Source organism: Ornithorhynchus anatinus, chromosome 3, assembly GCF_004115215.2.
Source record: "Ornithorhynchus anatinus isolate Pmale09 chromosome 3, mOrnAna1.pri.v4, whole genome shotgun sequence".
NCBI classification, from domain to species: domain Eukaryota; kingdom Metazoa; phylum Chordata; class Mammalia; order Monotremata; family Ornithorhynchidae; genus Ornithorhynchus; species Ornithorhynchus anatinus.
In genome coordinates, this window is record NC_041730.1 from 99,580,408 (window position 1) to 99,604,623 (window position 24,216).

Below are 24,216 nucleotides of genomic sequence, written 5' to 3' on the forward strand. Positions count from 1 at the left end.
TTTAAGAAGTAGAACTACTCCCGACTTCAAACAGTGAAAAGTTTTGATTTTGGTTTTACAGGACAGATGAAACTGTGCCCATATTTCCCTCAATTTATGTTCAAGCCTGCTTTTTCCATTCACCAAGTTCTCCAGCTTAATTTGTAAGTAGGGAACACCCTTTATATACACCAGTAATCCGCCTTCTAGGATAAATTAAGTGCTACAACTCATAGGTGTCTTAATTAGCTGGGCAGTTGTAGTAGAAGGGCCAAACAGGGGAACGTAACACAGACCTTTGGCAACCACAATCCTGCAAGAACTATTTTCCTCCCCGCTGCCTCGCCCATGTATTTGAGTACATACTTCCAATGCACTTAGGTTCTCACTCCACCTCTCCACCGCTTATGTACTTATTTTTATATCTGACTGCTCCCCTTATCTGCAATTTATTTTAATGTATTGAATATTTACTAAAATGGCTCAATGTAAAGAGCACGAGCCTGGGAGTCAGAGGATTTAGGTTCTAATCCCAGCTCCACCACGAACCCATTGTGTGACTTGGACAAGTCACAACTTCTTGGGCCCTCAGTTCCCTCATCTGCAAAATGGGGATTCAATACTTGTTCACCCTTTAAGACTGTATGCCCCACATAGGACCTGCTTATTTTGTATCTGCCCCCCAAGCTTTTTAAAAGATGGTCTTTAAGCACTTACTTTGTGCCAAGCACTGTACTAAGTGCTGGGGTAGATGCAAGATAATCAGGTTGGACAGAGCTTAGTATACAATAAGTACATTTGTCTATGGTTCTATTTATCTATTTTGATGGTAGTGATGCCTGTCTACTTGTTTGATTTTGTTGTCTGTCTTCCCCTTCTAGACTCTGAGCCTGTTGTTGGGCAGGGATTGTCTCTGTTGCCGAATTGTACCTTCCAAGCGCTTAGTACAGTGCTCTGCACACAGTAAGCGCTCAATAAATACGACTGAATAAGTGCTTAACTAATAGCAAAATTATTATTATCATTACATCTGTCTCTGCTAGATTGTAAACTCCTTGCAGGCAGGATTGTGTCTCCATACTCCACTGTACTCTCCCAGGCACTTACAACAGTGCTCTGCATATAGTAAGTGCTCAGTTAATACCATTGATTGACTGATTGAAGAACAGGGTCATGGGAGGAAAGCAGGCCGGCTAAGGACAAAGTAAAGTTGCCCCTGTTTACATTACATTTCTTCCGTTTCAAGCTGCCTGAAGACGGGGGAGGGGGAAGAAGAGAGAGAGAGAGCCCAGTCCTCAGCAACCACGGTACGGACCTGAACTTGCACTAAAGTTTCTGAGTGGTCCCAGCAGCCCACACAGCCAACACACTTAGTTCTGTGAATCGGCCTTGCCGTCATCGCCTCAGGTTTGAACAGAGATAGGGCTCGGCTGGCAGCCCCCCATGTGATAAAGCAGCCCCTTCAGCCTCCAGCTCAGGCACTAGGAGTTGCCTCTTTTCCCACAGCTCTAGGGTGGGTTTCACACGGCTTGTGGCACACAGTACAGTGCACCCCACCCGTCACTGCTTTACTGCTTCTGGGCTCTTGTTGCTGACTTGGATGATTACTCTGCGATCCCCTGTCCTTAAACGCCCTGTTTGGGTGGCAGAAATTCCAAAGTGAAGAGGGAAACTGACAACAGTGAGTCAAAGGAGAAGAGGTTCAGGCAGCCACGAAAAAGTCACAGAAGCATTACCTACTCCACCCTTCAATGTATATCCATTACCCACATCTGCAGTCACAAAATTCGAGTTTTTACAATAGTTCAAATTGGGAGTCTGCATATTTGTCCCTTTCCCCTCTTACCTGCCCTGTTTTCTAGTCCTCAGCTCAGCTTTTGTATTTTCCTGTGTTTTGGGCTTCCTTCCAATCCCTTGTAACTTCTGTTTCCTGCTCGGGCTCTGATATCACTCATCCCTTCCACCATCCATTTCTGGCCCCAGATTTTACTCTTTTCTGCTAGTCCAGCAGAAGAAGCCGGCCCAAAGCCATGTCTACCCTTCTTCTTCCACATCCAGCCTCCCCCGCATCATCAAATGCTATTATGTACCCATAATAAAGCAGGCCTGGGCTAAGCCACCAGAGCTGCTGCTTCCTGCTCTCCATTCTCCGCTGTGCAGATACCCTGCACCCTCAATAGATAAGGTTAAAAAAAACACTTCTCATAAGAGACCGCTTCAACTATGGAGGTATAACGCTTAAGTCACATCTTATTGAACACAAAAATGTATGGCTAAATGAGGAAGGGTCATGTGAGACAGGTCAGTCCAAAACAGCGTAAGCATGCATTCATATTTTTCTACAACTCCCCTTCCAACAATTCCAGAGTTTTTCTTTGTAATATTAGTAGCAGCAATAGGATTAATCGGTTGAGGAGTTCTTAGGGATTCAGGAATTTGTATCCTCCTATACACTTTTCAACAAGTGCCTGTTACTAATTTGAGAAGTGATAGGAATAGTGGGGAGTAGGAAGGGGTGCTTGCAACCATCTCTTGAATGCTTCTCCTCATGAATTGGGGAGTGTGGGCAATTTTACTGCCCCCAGCGAGTAAATTCCTCAATTGCCATACACTTTCATTTACTCATTCATTCAATCGTATTTATTGAGCACTTACTACTACTAATAATAATAATGTTGGTATTTGTTAAGCGCTTACTATGTGCCGAGCACTGTTCCAAGCGCTGGGGTAGACATAGGGAAATCAGGTTGTCTCACGTGGGGCTCACAGTCTTAATCCCCATTTTACAGATGAGGGAACTGAGGCACAGAGAAGTTAAGTGACTTGCCCACAGTCACACAGCCGACAAGTGGCAGAGCTGGGATTCGAACTCATGAGCCCTGACTCCAAAGCCCGTGCTCTTTCCACTGCGCCACGCTGCTTCTCTACTTACTGTGTGCAGAGCACTGTACTAAGCACTTAGGAGAGTACAATGCAGCAATCAAGAAAGACAATCCCTGCCCCGAGCAAGCTCACAGTCCAGAGGGGAGGAAAGCTCTTGGGAAAGCAATGCTGAAGAACCAACAATTGCTGGTACAGAGCAGGATAAATTCTGCTTTATAAGTAAGCCCACTTTGAGAACTAAGAGAGGAAGTTTAGAACCAAAACAAGCAAACTATTTGCCAGGAATTAGGGGCTCAAGGCTGTGTTGCTAATGATTCTCTGATGCTAGATTCCAGGAGAGCAAATGCACTGATGTGGTGCTTTTAAAATTTTTTTTTAAACTCCTGGTGCACCAGTCTGGGTAGGTAAGGGCCTTGGTCAACACGGGGCTTAATCCCAACAAAAGCTGTGACTGGCCTGCTGCTCAACCTCGCATTTCTATTGGTACACTGGCTTAACACAGCACAGAAACGAAATCAGTGTCAGTTGACCAGAGTGTTTTCAGCCATTATACCCACAATGTGGTATTAGGCTTCCATGCTTCCAAGTCTACTTCCATTTCTGCCACTTAAACACCCAGCTTATTTGGTTGGGTCTGGTTCATACATAAAGGTCTTAATTTTTTTTATGGTATTTGTTATGTGCCAGGCATTAAACTAAGCGCTGGGGCAGAAACAAGTTAATTGGTTCAAGCACTGTCCCACATGGGGCTCACAGTCTTAATCCCCATTTTCCTGATGAGGTAATAGGCACAGAGGAAGTGAAGTGATTTCACCAAGGTCACACAGCAGAAAAATAGTAGAGCTGGGATCAGAACTCAGGTCTTTCTGACTCTTAGGCCCATGCTCTCTCCACTTGGGCATGCTATACAGTATCTTGATTGTGTTTCAGTTTACGACCAATCTGATTGAAGCCCTGACATTTAACTTATTTCAACCTTCTCAATTTCTCCAGAGAGCAAACCCAGCTCGAGATCTGAACTTGGTGATTAAATTGTACACTCTTAACATTTTCTCCATTGGCTTCAGGGATACCAGAAGATCAAATTCCAAATTTGCCCCAGAAGGTTGGTTTATTAACTCAAATGTACTCTTAAACCAAATATTTTCTGTAGTAAACCCTGGCCAGTATTCATTCATTCACTTATTCAATAGTATTTACTGAGCACTATGTGCAGAGCACTGTACTAAGCGCTTGGAATGTACAATTCGGCAATAGATAGAGACAATCCCTGCCCACTGATGGGCTTACAGTCTAATCAGGGGAGACAGACGAACAAAAACAAGATAACTTAATAGCAGTGGTGGGTGCAAGAGGAAGGACGCTGCTCTTTTGCTCTCTTGGGGGGAAAAAGAGGAAGAAGCAGGTAGGCAGCTGATCAAAGTGACAGAACTAGACATTGCCACTCTTTCATTTCAAATATTCACAGCTCCTGCCTCTGCAGCCCTCTTGCCCCAATCCTTGGGTGCTTGTTTCAAAATGAAGTTGACATTCTAGAAACTCTAGAATTAAGGGAAAACGAAACACATTAGGAAATGAGGCAGCATATCCTAGTGGAAAGAGCACAAAACTGGGAGCCAGGAGGCCTGGATTCTAATCCCATCTCCACCACCAAACCCTTAGGTTTGTCAATTACTTGAGCCTCAGTTCCCTCCTCTCCCTCCCTCTTTGACTGCAAGGCCCACGTGGAAGAAGGACCATGTCTCCTTGACTGTAGTACACCTACCCTAGGGCTTAACACAACGCCTGGCACAGCAGCAATATAACACTACAATTACTTTGCACATTCTGGATCAATGGCCCATTTATTGAGCATTTACTGCATGCAAAGCATTGCAGCAAGCTCTTGAGAGAGTACAGTGCAATGGATTATGTAGGCACAATCCCTGTCCTCCAGTAGTTTACAATCGAATGGACCAAAAATGAGAGCTTCTCTACTTGGGAGTCACTGCTCTGGCCTAAAACTTCCTTAACGACTGTAAGCACCAAGGACACCTTGAGCCAAACAGAAGTGCCAGGGACAACTTTAAAATTAGTAGAGTCTAAAAGAACTCACAGGATTTCTGGAAGATACTCTCCCTTTTGTTGTCTTTTTACTCCCTGTTTCTCATTCGGTTTTCCCCTGAATACTACCTAATACTTTCCCTTGCCCTCCCTCCTTCCATTTTTTAAATGGTATTTGTTAAACGCTAATAAGTGCCAAGCACTGTACCAAGCACTGGCATAGATACAAGCTAATCAAATTGGACACCATCTGGAAGCTCACAGTCTTAATCCTCATTTTCCAGATCAGGTGACTGAGGCACGGAGAAGTTAAGTGACTTGCCTGACGCCACACTGCAGACTAGTGGCGAAGCCAGAACTAGAACTCGGGTCCTCTGACTCCCAGGCCCGTGCTCTTTCCATTAGGCCTCACTGCTTCCATTCTTCCTATTCCTGTTTCTCCTTTTTTAAAAAATCTCCTCCTTTTTCTTCCATTTCCATTTTAGCTCCTCCATTGCCTTGCTTTCCATTCACTCCCTTATTTTCCACCACTCCAGCTGTTGTTACACAGCCCTGCTGTCCCACATCACCTCAACACCTCCTCCTTCCCTCAACTACAGTTTCTGAAACATGCTTCCTTTTCTCCACCCCCAAATTCAACACTGATCCCCAGGAAGAGAAATAATTTAGAAGACTACGTACCAGTGAGAGCCCAGCCACTGTGTTGGAAACTGAACCTTGAACAACAGCACCCCTGATCTTTTTCCTTCTGTTGGAACTAGTAATCTATTTTACCTTAGTCCATAGTAAACCTCTACTGACTTATGACCACATTTACCTTTAACCTTCACTTCTTCCTTCTCAGTTGTTAAGGCCTTTGACAGACATGCTAGAAAGTACTTTCAGCTCTGTAGAAGACTCCTTACTAAATACAGGGGAAGAAAACAGTGAAACATTCCTGCCACATGCCATGTTTTTCCTGAAAGGCTTAAATTATGGATTTTAATCCGCCCCTAGTAATTTGACTGGGAGTTCTCTGTAACTACTTCACAGTTCATCTGAAACCACCTCTCCTGTGAGTATTCAACATGACAAAGACCAGCAACTAACTTCAAGGGGTAAGTGGTAACAGACTGGGGGGGGAGGGGGGAGAAACAAGAAACATAAATGCTCTACTCCACTGAAGACCTTGGACTGAGGAATTATATGTGCTGAAGTCTGGTTCAGACTAGAAAACAACAGTCAGCAGACAATGCAAGACTCATCTCTTTACTCAGGCCTTCCAGGAACCTTAGTCCAAATGCTCTGCAAACACCAGACTTGGCAACCCCTCCCTTTTTGCCACACTGCCTGAGGCAGTCACCACTGAGATAAATGAGTATTCCTCCTCCTCTCCTGTACAAACCTAAAACTTTGTTGAAACCCTGCACTCAAGTCTAGAAATGCATAAATATGCAGGAACATATAGGAATGGACACACAGAGGGTTCAATTTAAATTGAAGCATTCATTTTGCCACAAGGGAATTGTTTCACTAAAAGGGAAATGTAAACAAGTGGAAAATACTGAAAACTATTGAAAAACCACATCAAAAGAGAATAGTAAAATACTTAGTAAATACGTTTGGACACTAGAATTTCTATTCTTTTTCTAGTTCTTTTACCTTTAAAAGCTGGAAGACTTGGGAATCCCAAGAAAATACTTGTTTAACAAGATAGACCAACCCAAATTAATTCATGAGTCACACAGTCATATACTACTTTCAGGTAAAGGAATAATCTCTTCCATATCCTGTGTAGCAATCAATCTGAAAGTTGCAGGTGTGAATTTGGCAAAGATCCAGAAAACCACAGGGTGATTACAAAACTGTCCTTGGGAATCTTCAGGGCCACAAATAGTGTCTGAGGACCTCCAAACCATCCTGTTACACTCCTTTTTATAAAACAAATTTGACAAAAATTTTAATTAATACATTATCAGGTTTTTCACTCCATGTCATTATGTCTCAATGCGCTACAAAGAATCTTCTCTGTTAGACATAGGCAGTTCCATAAATGATATTTATGCAGAATAAACACTTTTAATAACTGTATTTCAACACAATTATACTTATCGTGAAGGCAACCATTTTCATTTGTTTCCCTTTAAAGATGAAATGAAAGGGAGTCTAGAGTTCCCTACTTCCTTCCCTCCCCTCAATTTCAAAGAAATAGAAGTTCCTGCTAGCTTGACTGGAAAAAGCAGAAGGAAGGAGGGAAGGAGGGAAGGAGGGAAGGAGGGAGGGAGGGAGGGAGGAAAAAATCATTAATATACACTCAGAAACAAGAGCAAGAGAAACTGCCTCAGAGTGGCCTATTTAAAAATATTTCAATCCTATTCCAAAGGAAAGCAGTCATTCCATTTTTGGAGAGCTTCTCTTTGATTTCCTGAAAAGGCTCAATACAGTGCTTGACACACTGTAAACACCTAACAAATACCCCTACCGTAAAACAGTGGAGTTCAAAATGGTAGTTTAACGAGAGCTACCTATCATCTACCCATACACAAACTATTATGTGCAGGCTTCAAACTATGGGCCTAAGGATGAAAAGCATTTTATGTACTCTACTACCAATTCCCTGAGTCACCCATTTCCCAATTCTTATAAGTGATACCTTTGAGAAAGTTCACCATATAGTGTAGACAATTTATATCAATTCAAAATTGGAAATAAACTGCTATAGAAGAAACTCAGAGCCCAAATGTAGTTGAGGCAGAATAAAAGCGGGCTCATTCTAAAGAAAATTCTGCAAAGGCTCTCCATGAAATAGGATCAATTAGGTTCACAGTAAATATTGTTTATCAATGTAGTACTTCATTGCCACACAGTCTGTTTGTGCTGGGTTTCTCTATTGGGTACAAAAGAGAAATTAAAAGCACTCTTTTAAGAGCAAAGGGTGTGAAGTGCATAAATATGATGACCAATGGCCAGCATCTAGTATCCAAATGCCTCTCTAATTTTTTTTAAAAAAACTAGAAAGACAACAGGAAGAGTTTTCTGTTTTGTTTCTTTTCAAAGTTTCAAACTATGCTTGACTCATATAAAGCTGCCCTAAGGTTGAGCTGCTTCAAGTCACAATTTACAAGATCCTTGTTGGTAACAGCTGCATGCTTAATATGCCAAGGAATTTATTTAATGTACTATTTGGACAAGCAGCCTGGGACAGAACTACCACACACCACATGAGTGCTAGAAATTGACTCTTCCTTTCTGCAGTATTGTTTTTATTTTTTTAAATGGCATTTAAGTGCTTATCATGTGCCAGGCCCTGCTCTAAGCACTGGGGTAGATACAAAGCTCTCAGTCTTAATCCCCTTACAGATCACGTAATTGAAGCCCAGAAAAGTGAAGTGACTTGCCCAAGATCATACAGGTCTTTCAATCTTAGAATTTCTCAATCAAATGAAAAACAATCTCTCTTGCCACAATATAACACCAGACTTGAGCAGAATAGTAAGATGAGTTCTTCACCTTTTGTTACTGTTGATTTTACTAAGAACCTCATCATGAATGATAGGGTCATATATTATCATACACCCTAGTTTTCTTGAAATTATTGGGAAGCAACATGATCTAGTGACAAGGGCACCGATCAAGGAGTCAGAGGACCTGGGCTCTTATCTCAGCTCCGCCATTTGTCTGCTGTGTGACCTTGGGCAATTCACTACTTCCCTGTGCTAGAGTTACCTCAACTGGAAAATGGGTATTGAGACTGTGAGCCCACGTGGCACTCGGACTGTATCCAACCCGATTAACTTGTACCTAATCCAGCACTTAGTACAGTGCCTGGTGCAAAGCAAGTACTAAATACCATAAAAAATTCTTACATTTTAAACTAAATTTCAAAGGTAGTAAAAACTGTTACAAAATATTAGGACCCTCACCTTTAGAAATTTGATCATGACTATCAAAATGGTCATAAATGTGCCAAAGCAGCCCCGGCAAAACCCTTCTGAATTGCAGTCTATTTACAATAAAAGATGAGTGATATTAAAAGTAAAACTAGTCACCGCTCTCAGCAAAAAGGATGATCCTTTCAGGCTAGAAATTGATGAATGCACCCTGACTGGGCTGTTCAAAAGATCCTTAAAACAGATAAACCACACCACCACCCATGGGATACTGTAGTTACCAACAACAACAAAAGAAAAAACCCCTCATTTGAAGCTAGCGTTTGAAATGTGAGCGTAATGGGAAGATATCAGACCTCATTTCTATGGGTGGGTAATAATACATTAAGAATAATATAAGGTAGAGAAAATTCATCATATGGAAAAAAACTTAATATCCAAATCAAGCACTTCACACCAACTTCCTTTCCCCAAATCAATTTCCAGATGTCTGGGACAACCAACCATTTCCCTGTTAAAACTACAACATATCCTCAACATAGAGATAAGGAGACATTAATCAGCTGGAAGGTCCCACAGAATGTAGCACCTGTCATCTGGAATGTGATATGAGTAACTCTGAATAAGCTGGAAATCAAAAGTAACCAAATCAAAGACAGAAACCATCTTTATTGAATAAGGTAAGACAGTATGGAAAAGTTGGAAATACAAAAAGACAGAATGAAAAATATGAGAGAGCCTATGCATTAGCTGAAGGAACTGGCAACCCTTTTGGGTGGACCGAAGTAATATCTACAGTAGAATTACTGCAGTCATGTAAATCCCCAAACAGGACAAAAATGATGCTGGATAAGTCAAGGTACCCTGAACATTAGAGGGCTTGACTTTACTCTATTTTTGAAAAGCAGTTTTCTAAGCAGAAACCCACACTTTTTTTTCCTGAATGAAAGAAAAGTATAATTTAATCTAGAAGACAAAAATGAAAGCTATCTGGATTTTCAAGTGAATGGAAAGAAATCCTATTTATCAAATGAATATTTGCAGCTTAGACAGTTTGAAATACAGATAAAGGACAGCAAGTTCACTTAAGTATCTTACTATTTCACTGCACCACAACCACAAGATTAACAGTATACTTTCAAGTGATTTTTAAATGAATATTTTAAAAAAATTCTCCATGACCTTTCTATCCTAAACAAATGATATCTCATTACAATGTATTTAAGGTATTGAGATGTCATTATGAAACTTGAAATAACTGAAATGTAAAGCAATTTTACAATTAGTAGAATTAATTCCAGTGAAAACAAAGCCCTTGAAAAAATATACAAAATCAATCACTATCACACTTGAAACTTCTGAATTAATCATTTAATTGTACTAAAGTTTAATAATCCCCCACATTTACCAAAATAAAAAGCAGGAAAGTCCCCATTTACTTAAAAGTAACCAACTTTTGCAGCTGCACATATATTTTCTATGAAATATCACTCATTTTTAGTAAATGACTGAAAAATAAAAGTCTGCTAAAAATCTAAGTTGGGCTTGTCGGATTTCTTTTTTAAATGTAGGTTTCTGAATTAAAATGAATTGTTATTACAATATATTCAAGGCTTAAATGACCTAGATTTCTTACCTGATAGGGCTGAAAGGCACTATCTTCAGATACAAAATCCAGTTGTTTGTCCACAAGGAATTCTACAGCAGTGATTGAACTGTACACACTTTTTCCAACCAGGGCCTTGAACGTCTGGGAGGGCGGAAAAAGGGAAAGTGCTAAGCATTTTAACCAATTGTTTAGTTTTCCTAAGCAAAAATCACCAAAAGCAAATTTGCTATCTTTGCTATTAATGTGATTATTAAAATATCTTCACTTTTTAATAGCATTTAAGTAATACTTCACAGTTACTCTGCACTTATTCACATCAATAACCAACAAACAGATTTGACAAACACGGGATGCATCTGGGATTGAACTCCGCCCTTCAGAAAAAACGATTCCATTGCTCCCGGCATAAATTAAAATCCAGATGCATCCGTGGGAGTGTGGGGATGGGAGGTGGGAGAGGGTCAGAAGGGGGAAGGAAAAAGGAAGAGAAGGGCAAGGAACACTACGAAACAACCAAACTCATTAAAAGTGATAATAAGGTCATTTCTTTTATGCAGCTACTTCTATATAAAATCCTGTTATATACATCTGAGCATATGTGCAATCTGAACAATTCCAAAATAGGTGGTTCCTTCTGGTAATTGTGAGGTCAAGCTCAATTCCAAGACAAATTCCAAGACAAATTCAATCCAGGAGTCTGGAGGGGGGGAGAGAGCAATCAAGGTTGAACACTATTCCAAACCAGTGAAAATGGCAACTAAATCCCACTCTCTCAAAGACTTCTAGTTTTAGCGAGGCTTTAGTATAATAAAACTCACGACTGGGACAAAAACCAAACAAATGGAAAGGAACTACGCTTATAGTTTCTAATTAGCAGGTGTCATCTGGTGAAGCCCTTTTGGGTATGAGGGCATGGTCTTGTGCCTGGTCTGCATAAAAATCATACAGCAAGCAATTCTGGCATCCACAGAATGCACTCAAATGCAATGAAATGAAAAGCACTCAAATTGCAATGCTCTTAAGTATTGCCCCGTTTTGTTTCCTTAGCAGATGTAATATTCTCCCTGCTTTTAATGAACACCACCATTACTTTTATAAAACACTCCCTGCGGAGAAAAATTACCATCGAGCAATCCAAAAGGTCCCCATGTTACGAGAACCCATGAGATGACACTCCGGGGAAAAACATTTCAGGATGACGACAAGAGCTTTAGCTCCCACTGGCTGTCATCTCATTCACTGTATGGAGCTTATTTCAAATATTTAAGGAAGCCCCTCCAAAAGCTTTCGGTTAGCCAAATATCTGGCATGCGAGTTCTGCCAGAGAGCTAAAGATGCTAAAGAAAACTGGAAGTTTACTAAACATATTTAACACGTTTATTTAATATATTTAACATGTCCAAAACAGAACTCATATTCCCAGCCGAACCCTGTCCTCCCCATGACTTGCCCATCACTCTTCCCAGCAACACCATCCTCCCTGACTCTAAAACCCATAACCCTGGCGATATCCTCGACTCACCTCCCTCATTCAATCCACATATTCAATCTATCACCAAACCCTGTGGGTTCAAACCTTTGCAACCTCGCTAAAATCCGCCCTTTCTTCTCCATCCAAACTGCTACCATGTTAATCCAAGCCTTTATCCTATCCCGCCTCGATTACTGACTGCATCAACCTCCTTCCAGCCCCCCCCGCCCCACCTCCATCTCCTGTCTCTCCCAACTCCAGGCCACACTTCACCCTCCTGCCCAGATCATTTTGCTACAAAATTGTTCAGTCCACATTTCCCCACTCCTCAAGAATCTCATGCCTGCCCATCCACCTCCACATCAAAGAACTCCTCACCACAGACTTTAAAGTGCTCAGTCACCCTACCCCCTCACCTTACCTTACCCCTCTCCTACTACAACCTACCTCGCACACTCCACTCCTCTAATGCCAGCCTCAATATCTTCAATGTCGCCAGTGACCCTAGACCCCTAGTCCACGTCTTGTCTCTGGCCTGGAATGCCCTTCCTCTTCATATGCAACAAACGATCACTCTCCCCACCTTCAAAGCCTCATTACAAGCACATATCCTCCAAGAGGCCTTACCAGCTAAGCCTTTCACTTCCACTTCTCTCACTCCCTTCTGCATCACCCTTGCACTGGAACTTGCACCCTTTATTCACCCTTCGCTCAACCCCACAGCACTTATGTACGTATCTGCCATTTATTTCAACTAATGTCTGTAATTATATTTATATTAGTTTAACATTAATTTATATTAATGATTGCGAGCTTGCTGTGGGCAGGGAATATGACTACTGATTGTGTTATATTGCACTCTTCCAAGCCGTAGTACAGTGTACTGTAAACAGTAAGTGCTCAATAAATGATCGACTGATATTTACTATATTCTAAAAAAGAGTAGTAATAGTAGTACCATGTACCTTACCACCATCTTCCAAATTGGAAGAACAAATCATACTTCAGAAAATCAGTTTCTGTTTTGAATGCTGATTATAACTACTCAAATTCATAAAAAATCCTTGAGAAATCTGGGTATAAAAACTTCATTATGATTAATAGCAACCTTATTAGGTAAGTGACCCAATTTTTAGTTATCCTTCCTAATTATCTCACCTTAATATCTTCTTTTTGCTAAAAAAAATTACACAGCTGTCCTAAAATAATTTTCATTTCATCAAGCAAATCCTACTTCAAATTCCAGATAATCACTTTTTAAATCTAAAAATTTAATGTGACACAAATATTGGTGCTTATCAGCAGAAATGTAACAATCTGTCACCAAACATTTAAAAGGATGTGAGATTATATAAATTCGGTTTACACATACAAGACGACATGCTTTTCTACAAATTGTTTTCTGGTCAAACTGTTTTGCCAGTGATTACAGAAATACTGGCAAATTCTTCTTGTGTGCCAATCATTAAACTTCAGCAAAGCTGAATTTTACTTCAAATAGCAAACCTCCTAGTAAAATTTGTACACCAAGGTTTGCAATAAATATTATGCTAAGTGGCTAGAGACATAATCCACTGTAATAGAATTTGAGAAACAGTAAACTTCCCCAGTTTACTTCTCTTAATGTGTGTTCCTCTCTTACGCAAGTAATACAGGTGGTTTGCATTTCCTATGAGAGAACTAGTCATTTTCTAATTTGAAAAACACATTCTTCAGAACACATGACCCCTCTCAGTCCTTCTTATTTACCCAGGTCAAAGAGTTCTAAGGGTAATGTTCAACGAGCAGGCAGTTCCAGTTAAGATAGTAATTAATACTATTAAAATTTACAGATTAATTAGAAGAAATAATTTGATTTTAGTATATCATATTCCGGGGTTTGTTTGTTTGCTATTTTTTTTGAGACCATCAGGCCTCTAAGTAAATATTTAACAGACGTTTTAAAAGCATTTACTAAGCGCTTACTATGTGCCAGGCATTGTATTAAGCATTGGTGTAGATATAAGGTTCCAGATGAGGGAACTGAGGCACAGAAAAGTTAAGGAATAATAATAACGATTGTGGTATTTATTAAGCACTTACTATGTGCCAGGCATTGTATGTACTAAGGGCTAGGGTAGATACGAGATAATCAGGTGGGACACAGTCCCTACCCCACATAGGGCTCCCAGTCTCAATCCCCATTTTACAGATGAGGCTACTGAGGCAAGTAATACAGTGACTTGCCCAAGGTCACACAGCAAAATGACAGAGACTGAATTAGAACCCAGGTCTTTCTGACTCTAGGGCCATGCTGTTTCCCAGACTTCTGTAATATAAAATGCTTTTCAACGGCCAGAATTTCCTTCCCTTAATCGTAACAGAAAAAAAAATAGATCTTTTCAGAAAAGCAGATACTTGCTGTATTCATTCACATATAAGGGCATGACTTGCACAGTTCTTAAACCGGTTAAATCCGTTTGATCTACAATCACATTCTTACTAAGCGCTTACTAACACTGTTACAAGAATAATTTCATCGTGTACGTGGTTGAATAAACACTTTTGGAAATGACTAGAGTATACAATATGTAAGTGCAAAGAAACCCGGAAGACACGTGTAAAAAATCTAATTAAACATATGCCCCGTTGTTGTTTTTGGGGGGGGCAAATCAACAACAGAACCCTTGCTCGTTGAAAAAATTCAAATTATCTAAACATAATCATTCCTTTTACCACAGACACCCCATCCCTAATTTGAAAATGAGATAACATGCTTATAGTCAAATAAAAGCAAAAGCTCCAAATCCCTCTTCGGTCCCTCTAGCCCCTGCATGAATCTGTGGTAAATATTTTATAGGTCTAAGTGCACTGGAATGTAAAGAAACGTAAATAGAACTCATGCATAACTAAGTAATTCAAGACTGTACAGATCTATCATTCTGTGAGGTACTTCCACAGCCTTAGGGGAGAGCAATGAGCTGCCATCTGATGAAAGTCACTGTAGAGCACAGTCCTGGTCACAAACACAGTCTGTCTATTATTCAAATGACTGCAGAAAGCCAGGAGAAAGCCCCAGTCGAAAATTGCTGAATTTATGCCTAACGTCCAAAGGTGAAACACCACGCTTTTACTGCCACCCATTATCTTCTTCAGATGTTTATTCGGTCGAACACCACACACTGGCTCGAACTAAAATAAATTCGCCGTAGTGAGTTGTCTGCATTTCTTTTACGGCCCACCACTCTATAGGAAGAATGCTTAGAACAACTGTATCCTGTTTGGGGCTCCATGCTGCACCACATTCCATTCACATGAGAAAAAGCAGAACAGATGAGCCTTCCCCCTTCCCTCCCGTCCTGCCCTCCCTCCCCCCCCCCCCCAAAAAAACCCCTTTTTAAAATAAATCAGCTACAGCCCTCAAATGAGTTGCTCGGAAAAGCCACGTCGAAGCACGTTATTTAAAATTTAACAGAAAATACAAGGAGTTTTATGTATTCCTCCAGTGATCCTAGGGCTCTCTAAAACCTTTTGTTGAGCCCGTTTAACAAATAAAACGGGCAGTTTCCGAGGAAAATCTGGTTTACCCTCGCAAAAATGTTGGTCTACCTCTCGTAAAAATAAATACGGCCCAACAAGAAACATTAACAATCACGCCGAAGCTTTTTGCCTGCCTTAAAATCATGCGAGTGTCCCGAAGGGACAAGGTCCAAATTCCCACCCAAGGAGAGGCTTGAGAAAAATACCACAGTTAGAAAACACATCATACCATACGGGCGGAGGGGGGGCAAGTGAGGGGGGGAAAAGGGGCGAGAAAATAAAAATATTTTAATGAAATCCTCCACTGAAAAATACTTCGGCCTCAATGCTCGTTTTCAAGAGCAGAAGCAGAATCCTCTACCTACTTTCACCCCTGATGGAAATAGGTGTTTAAAACGACACGAACCGATTCTTTTTTTTCAAAGACATCGCCGATTCTTCAAGCGGCTGAGCAGGGCTGCCAATCGTCGGGGTGCATCTACAAAAGGCGGCGGCCTGGAAAACCCCACTGCAACCCCACAGGACGACGACGAGGGAGCGAGGGAGGACGACGAGGACAAGGAGGAGGCTCAGCACCACCGAAATGTCAACGAAAACGAAAGAAAAAGGGAAGGAGGAAAAACCAACCCCCCCCCCCAAAAACACACACACACCCCAACCCCAAACGACAAACCGTACTTTGTTCTCGTGGGCGATTACCAGGTATCTTTAAATCTCGGTGAGCCACGAGTCAGTCGGAAAGTGGCCCCGACCTTTCCCGTTGGTCTTCGGCCTCGATTTTCGGCGGTGGGTGGCGGAGGGCGGCCCCCGCCCGACCCCCTTGTCCGACCCCCTTCCCCGGCCGAAAATCAGGAGCAGAAGGCTCGGAATCCCGGCTTTTCCCGGCGGAGCGGCCTGGCCGTCATTTGCCCCCGAAGGGCCCCGGCCAGGGCTCGGACGAGGCGGCCCGTTCTCACCTACCCAATCTCCCGAGGAGCCGACGCCGATTTGCTCCGGACAGGACCAGCAGCAGCAGCAGCAGCAGGAGGAGGAGGTGGAGGAGGAGCGGAGGGAGGAGGAGGAGGAGCAGGATCACAACTCGCCCTTTGTCACGAGCATTGTGTGCGGGGGAAGGAACGAGCCGCCCGGCCGCCGACCGGGGAGGGGAGAGGGGCTGGCGGGCCGGCCCTTACATAAGCCATCGGCCAGCCTCGCCCCCGCACTCCGACCGACCGTCCGTCCTTCCGTCCGGCTGTGCAGGACCGTACGCCGAGAGGAGAAACCAGACCAGGCCAGGCTGCGGCTGCTACTGCTGGAGCTGCTGCGGCGGCTCGGGGCGGGCCGACGGAGGGGAAGAGGCGGGGCTCTGCAAACTGCAACTAATCCCCCGTCACAGGTGCTGCTCGCTCATCGCCTGCCTGCCTCCCTCCCTTCCTTCCTCCCTCCCTCCCTCCCTCCCTCTCTCCCTCCCTCTCTCCCTCCCTCCCCGTCTCCCGGCCGGCCTCCCGCCCAGCCCGGCCCAGCTCCGGTGAGCATTACTCATTCGGCTGCGGCCGGACGGGGAGAGGCCGCCTGCTGCCTCATCGGCTGTCTGGCCGGGGGGGTCAGCGGCTCGCCGGCCGGCTGCCTCATCGTCTCCCCGCCACACAAAGCCAGACGGACTCGAGTGGCGAGACTGCGCGCTCAAGTGGACCGCTCGACCTTTTCTGAAAAAAAGTTTTCCGCTTTCCGAGGCGCGAGGGTCCAAGGACGGACGGCAGGGAACCGGCTGGAGGGTCACACTGACACTGGGCAGTCTGAAGAAACGCCTGGGCCTCGTTCGGGGGGGCGCTGAGCTTTCACTGATCCATTTACATCCCCGGGAATCATTCTCGACGAAACACGCACCAGACGAGGCGGGTTTTAGCCGGTTTTTCGATCCATCCAGTTTCCCCCCAAACGATTCACCGCTGGAAACACGAACGGCCTCATATGCCTTTTACAAAAGCACCCCTCCGTAACACACGACCCCGGTTTTCTAGCACATCTTACAATGTGCTTAGACATAAAGCTGTACCCTTCAACTAACGTCATAGTTTAACCTGTCTTGGGTCGCTCCGACCATTAGAGAGTGTACTTTGTAAAGATCGAAGTAGAACATGACCCATGTGCTACGCCATGCAGGCCAGGAAATGACCTCCAAAAAGTCTTCCTAGGAGCCAGAAAAAGGGCTCATTTTATATGAAGGACGAAAAGGAGTTATGGAAGGCCAAGAGCAAGACCCTCAACAAAGCAGAGGGCAGTAGGGTGGGCTGTGTTCAGAGCTGAAGAATAAAACGGTACAGGGCTCTGCACATAGGAAGCACTCAAATACGACTGAATGAAAAACTATAAATTCTATAAATGTGGCTGAACGTGGATGGTAGATCCACTTGTCAATACTGATGAAGTGTCCAATGAAGTGCCCGGCTCATAGTATGTGCTTAACAAATACCATTATTATTTCTATTACTATTATTTAACATTTTCGGCCTGTACTCATCCAATCAATGGTATTTACTGAGCCCTTACTATGTGAACAGCACTGTACTGGATGCTTGGGAGAGTACAAGAATTAGTAGACACACTCCCTGCCCTCAGTGACAGTACTTTAGAGAAGCAGCATGGCTCAGTGGAAAGAGCCTGGGCTTGGGAGTTAGAGGTCATGAGTTCGAATCCCCACTCTGCCACTTGTCAGCTGTGTGACTGTGGGCAAGTCACTTCACTTCTCTGTGCCTCAGTTACCTCATCTATAAAATGAGCCTCCTGTGGGACAACCTGATGACCCTGTATCTCCCCCAGCACTTAGAACAGTGCTCAGCACATAGCGCTTAACGAATACCAACATTATTATTATTACTTTAGCATCACTAATGCTTGTCTAATTGACACAAAGGAAAAACTAACCAAAAACTGCTCAGCACACTCAAGATGAATTGGAAAATTACTTGATATTATACAGAGGACCATTTCAGTCAATGTTTCAGGTTTGAATAAACAACAACAAAAAAAAACAACAGGCCTTTACAAACATAATACACTGAAAGTTTAAAATGATATTTATGAGTGTAGGAAAATATGTAAATATTGCACAGTAAATGTGGTATCAACTAGATTTTTAAAAATTAGTTTTCAAATATTACTTAGCCCACTCAAATCGACTAAGCAGTGTATGCTAAGCAGCATACAGTAGCAGTGTATGCTAGACTCAACTGTAAGCTCATTGTGGGCAGGGAACGAGGTACCATCTCTGTCACAGTGTACTCTCCCAAGTGCTTAGAACACTGCTCTGCACACAGCAGTCAAAAATGATCGATTGAAGTATGACATACTAAGTGGTTTCAATCACCCCTCAATTTTTCACTCTATTGACAAAACAGATTAAAATGAAAATAACTAAACAATTCTAGACTGTGTCTTTTCCTATTAATTCCCAAAGGGGTACATTAAAAATAGATTATAAAATCTCAAAATAATTGTAAAAGTTAAAAAAATTAAAGGTGCATTATGAAGCTTTTAAGTCTGTCCAGATTTGTGGCAAGGACCCTTGTTTACCTATAAGAGTAGCACTATTTCCTGAAATACAGGGAATATTAGATGGCCAAGTCTCAAGTGACACAGAAGGCCTCTGCCTCCTTTCCCCTGCTGGAATCAACTGGATCGTTCTAGGCGGTTTGATGCTCTTCTGCCATAATGCGACGACAGCTCCCCTGTCTTCTCCCACCTCTCAAGAAAGGCAGAGCAGAGCTCTCCCAAAAGCGGGGTGAGACAGTTGAGCTTCCTGTTGGCTGTGATATGAACACCTGTATGCCCTCTCTGATTTTTTTGTGGTAATTTATTTCATTTTACTGCCATTATACCAAGAGCAAAAAAAGGCCACTACCAATATGGGGAATGGTTTAGTCTAATCCCTCTTTCCCAGCCTTTTCTTCAACCAAGCTTTCAGGCATGGCTGAAACACCAAGTTTCTAACTCTGTTAATCACATCCTCGGCTTGGCCCCCAAAATCTTCAATTTCAGTGACTTTATACATTAACTGACAAACCTCGATTTCAGTAATTTTTGTTGGGCTCTTTTCCCCATTCGTGTTACTACGTAAATCCTGATTTTGATCATAAGCTTGCTGGATGTCTAGTTCAGCCATGCACCAGGGCCTACAAAGAACTAGTCTCTGGATCTATGTGGGATTTTTATTCAGTTCCTTAAATGATGCAAAATGCAGGATAGCTGATACTGACTACTGATTCTGGTTTGGGTTACATCTTAAACTACCTCAATTTCAATTTTTTTGAGGAAAGAGACTCATTAGATGCTAATAGGGAGCTACATTAGGTATTTAAAACAATTCACCTAGTTTTAGCAGAAATGTAATAATAAAAATAATAATAATAAATTAGTCAAGTGCCAACCACTGTACTAAGTGCTGGGGTAGACACAAGTTAATCAGGTCAGACACAGTCGCCATCTTGCAGCCTAAGTGGAAGGGAGAATAGATACTGAATCCCCATTTTACAGATGAAAAAACTGAAGCAGAGTCAAGTGACTTGCCTAAAGTCATACAGCAGGCAAGTGGCAGATGCCTTATCAAGAACCCAGGTCGTTTGACTCCTAGACCCATGCTCTTTCCACGAGATCTCTCTGCTTCCCGAACAAAGTCCTCATGAAGTGAGAGACACACTATAAATTCTTGAAAAAATAAATTTATATTTAGTTTTCCACATTTTTATCTTCTAGTGACCTAACATCTTGGCAAGACACGTAGAATTGAATACTGAGCAGGTTTCAAAAGAATGAAACCGAAAAAGCAACATTATCATTTGGTGGTCATTAGAAACATTTGGTTTCAAATTATGCCTTCTCTAACATTAATAATGATAGAGAAGCAGCATGGCCTAGTGGATAGTGCACAGGCCTAGAATCCTGGTTCTGCCACATGTCTGTTCTGTGACCTTCGACAAGTCACTACACTTCTCTGTGTCTCAGTTACCTCATCTGTAAAGTGGAGATTAAGACTGTGAGACCTTTGTGGGACATGAATTTTGTCAACCTGATTAACTTTTATCTACCCCAGCACTTAGCATAGTGCCTATTACATAGAAAGCGCTTAATAAATATCATACAAAAGTCTCTGAAGCATGAAAACTACAGATAAGACAAAAGGAAATAATCACTGTAATTCAGGTATTTTCAGTTACATGAATATCAATAAGGTGCCAAATAACTTGTCATATTAATCGTATTGGCAGCTTCATTTTGAAACCCCACCCAAAGCGTCAAAACCTCATTATGTAGAAGTATAAACTTTCAAATTTAAAACATAGCTCATACTAGTTTCATCGATGCATTTACTTCCCCAAGCACTATTTTAAACATCATTGACTTCACCTTACAGTCAGAATAAACTTCATCAGGCAAGCTATACCATAAAAACAGAGCTGTCTTTGTTCCATGGCACTGCCAAGCCCCTGTGGAATCAAACAGTACACAGAACTACACTTAGCAAACAATCCATGACCTTCAATTATTGTTTTGGCTCTCCTCCACAGGATTCATGGCCAACTGGTAACCAGGGTGCCCCATTTTACAGAAAATTCTTCCACAGGCTTAAATCTATGAGGAAGGGAGGGTACCGGGGAAGGGTGGTGGGTGGGGGAGGAGGGGGGAGCTGCAACTTCAACTCTTGCTAGGTGCTTTATCACAGATTTGTAAGAATACTGTATGTACTTCAATTGGGAACTGTCAAATGATGTGAAGAAAGAAGTTGGAGGGGAAAAAGTACAGAGAGGAGCTATGTTGGGGGCCAAGTCAGGCACAGCCATGGAAAGACCCAAGGGACGAGGGCCTTTCCCTCTGTCTCTCACCAGCCCCTCACTGTGTTTCCCCCAATGCTTTTCCTACTGGCTTCCCGGAAAGTCCTGATGAGGGTACAGGAGCCCAGGATAATCAACCAAGTTTTTTGCTGTGTTAATGCGGTATGCACACAGGACACGATAAAGGTTGATTTTTGTTTGGGTATGGAAAGGAACCATATTCTTGCTTGTGGGGGGATCCTCGTAATTGGTGGAAGAAGCTATCCATGCTGCTCACATGTGCAAGTTAATATAGTTCAGTCGCCAATAACAGACAACGGTAAACCACAGACAAGGGGAAGAGAACCTACTGTCACAAGACTACGTTTCTTATGCAACCTCAAGACTGAAAGCTCAGTTATGTTGCGTCACCAAGTGTCAGGAAATAGATTATATTCAAGAAAGCCCCAGGATATCTGGAATCTAGAACTCAAATTAAGTACTGCAGGTCTCTCGCATTTACAGTGAATCTATGTGTCTTAACTAATTTTTTAGTTATTAAAAGTTCAAACACAAGCAGAAAAAGACTGGAAGTTCTTTCCACTAGGACTGTAAACACCCCCAGGGCAGGGATCATGTCTACCAACTCTACTGTATTGTCCTTTCCCAATTATTTAGTACAGTGCTCTGTACACACAGGACTCAAATACTATTGACTGACTGACTGTATGGCCTAATCTACTATTGATTGATCTGGCTTTTCCTATTCAATCCTATTGCCTATTAGGGGTAAATGTTTCAGGCACAAGCAATACTGTCAAGAATTGCAAAATGAGGGGAAAGCGAATGTCTATAAATTAGAAACAACTCGATTTTGCCAACCTACTGGCTTCTTCTCTTAGATAATCCTTCTAGTTTTCTCTGCTCTGCCTGAAGTCATCAACCATCTGGACTCTCCTGACACTGAGCCACTGCTCACACTTTTCTCCCTGAGAAGAACTCCATCTCTCCTCAAATCTGCTACACCATGACTTTCTCCACCGTCCACGCCCACCTAAAAAGTCACCCTTACGAAGGACTCCTGACTGATCTCCCACCTACCTAATTATACTACTACTACTACCAATAATAACTATGGTATTTAAGCACTTATTATGTGCCAAGCACTGTACTAAGTGCTGGGGTGGGTACAAACAAATCGGGTTGGAACAGTCCCTGTCCTACATGGGGCTCACAGTCTCAATCCCCACTTCATAGATGAGGTAATTCAGGCAAAGAGAAGTGAAGTAATTTACCTAAGGTCACAAAGCGCTTAGTATTGTGCTCCAGTTCTTAGTATCGTGCCCCAGTGCTTAGTACAGTACCCAGGACTTAGTACAATGCCTGGTACATACTAAGTGTTTAACGAACACCACTATTATTGTGTTGTGGACTTCTGACCTTCTGACTCCCAGGCCCTACTAATATATCATCCACTCTAGTGAATGAGAAAGAGTGAGTGTGTGTGTATGTCTGTTTCTTTAAGTATTTACACCTTCTCCAATCAAATAGCTACCACCTTGTTTCAAATACTCATTAGATCATGCTTATACTACCAAATTACCCTTTTTTAGCCTCCCTGCCACTGACCTCTTTGTCCTTCAGTCCATGCTCCATGCTGCTGTCTGGATCATCTTCCTGAAACACTGTTCACCACACGCCTATCCTTTTCCAGAATCTTCTAATAGTTAACCTTCTCTCTACATCAACCAAAGGCACTTTGTTTGTTGGCTTCGAGACTCCCCACCAGCTCTCTCCATTTTGCATTTGGCTGTCTTCACCTGCTACTCTCCAGTTTGCACTATTTATTACTCCCAAACCCATCCTGTAACTGTGTTTCGTCCTCCAGCCTCCTTCTACTTTGTCTCCAACGCTTTGCGCAAGCTTTCCCCTCAGCTTGCAACTCCCTTTCCCCACCTCATTCTTTCTCAAGTTCAAAACTTTCCTTAAAATCCCACCACTTCCAACTAGCCATCTCTTCCACTTCACGTTATTTGCTTATACTGCTCCTCAATACTTGTTCATTCATTCGTTCAATCATATTTATTGAGCATTTACTGTGTGCAGAGCACTGAACTAAGTTCTTGGAAAGTACAATTCAGCAATAAAGAGAGACAATCCCTGCCCACACCAGGGTTACAGTCTAGAAGGGACTACTGCATTTATTTGTGCATACATGTAGTAGTCGAATTACCCTTTCGGTCCAACGATGGCCCTGCTAATAGTGAGACTGCATCTCTAGGGAAGAGTGTTTTTCAGAGAGAATGATGATGATGATCATGATAACAACTGTGATATTTATAAAGCTCTTGCTATATGTTTAACACTATAGTAAGCGCTGGGGTAGATACAAGATCATTAGGTTAGTCACGGTCCCTGTCCTACATGGACCTCATAGTCTGTGTAGGAGGGAGAAGAGCCACTGAATCCCCATTATTCAGATGAGGAAACTAAGGCCCAGAGAAACTAAGTGACATGCCCAAGGTAGCACACCAGGGCAAGTGACCAAACCGGCACTGGAACTCAGGTCCCCTGACTCTCAGGCCCATGTGCTCTTCCCACTAGATCACGCTATTTCTCAAGTAGATTTGGTACTTGTGCTGTTTTTGCAATAATAATAATAATGATGTGATTTGTGCTGAGTCATCCACACTCTCACGGAGACAAGGAAGCAAAAGAGAAAATAACCCTGGGAGCCTCAAACAATGCATGCAACACAAGGGACAACCTTTAAGTGTGTTCAATGAGGACGGGACTGTGGATCCTGCACTGGCCTTTTCTGCCCCACATGCACTTAGAGGCAAACTTCACCATCAGTGGTGTCTTCTTCGTGGCTCAGTGGAAAGAGCCTGGGCTTGGGAGTCAGAGGTCTGGGTTCTAATCCTGGCTCTGCTGCTTGCCAGCTGTGCGACTTTGGGCACGTCACTTTACTTCTCTGAGACTCAGTTACCTCATCTGTAAAATGGGGATTAACACTGTGAGCCCCACGTGGGACAACTTGATCACCTCACCTCGTAT

At 42.6% G+C, this 24,216-nt stretch overlaps 1 protein-coding gene across 2 annotated transcripts in view; it reads right to left on the minus strand.

Moving 5' to 3' along the window:
- Window positions 1-24,216, minus strand: part of JMJD1C (jumonji domain containing 1C) — a 305,204-nt gene that overhangs the window by 81,720 nt on the left and 199,268 nt on the right. The window contains exons 1-2 of one of the 2 annotated variants that reach the window (XM_029060602.2): window positions 16,334-16,435; window positions 10,411-10,524 (exon numbers count right to left, since the gene is read on the minus strand). Coding sequence is in view for 1 of the 2 variants with exons in the window: in XM_029060598.2 (XP_028916431.1) it covers window positions 10,411-10,524 (114 nt within the window). In the remaining variant the exon portion in view is untranslated. Of the gene's footprint in view, window positions 1-10,410; window positions 10,525-16,333; window positions 16,436-24,216 lie in introns of those variants that run through there. The other variant, XM_029060598.2, reaches the window with a different exon arrangement.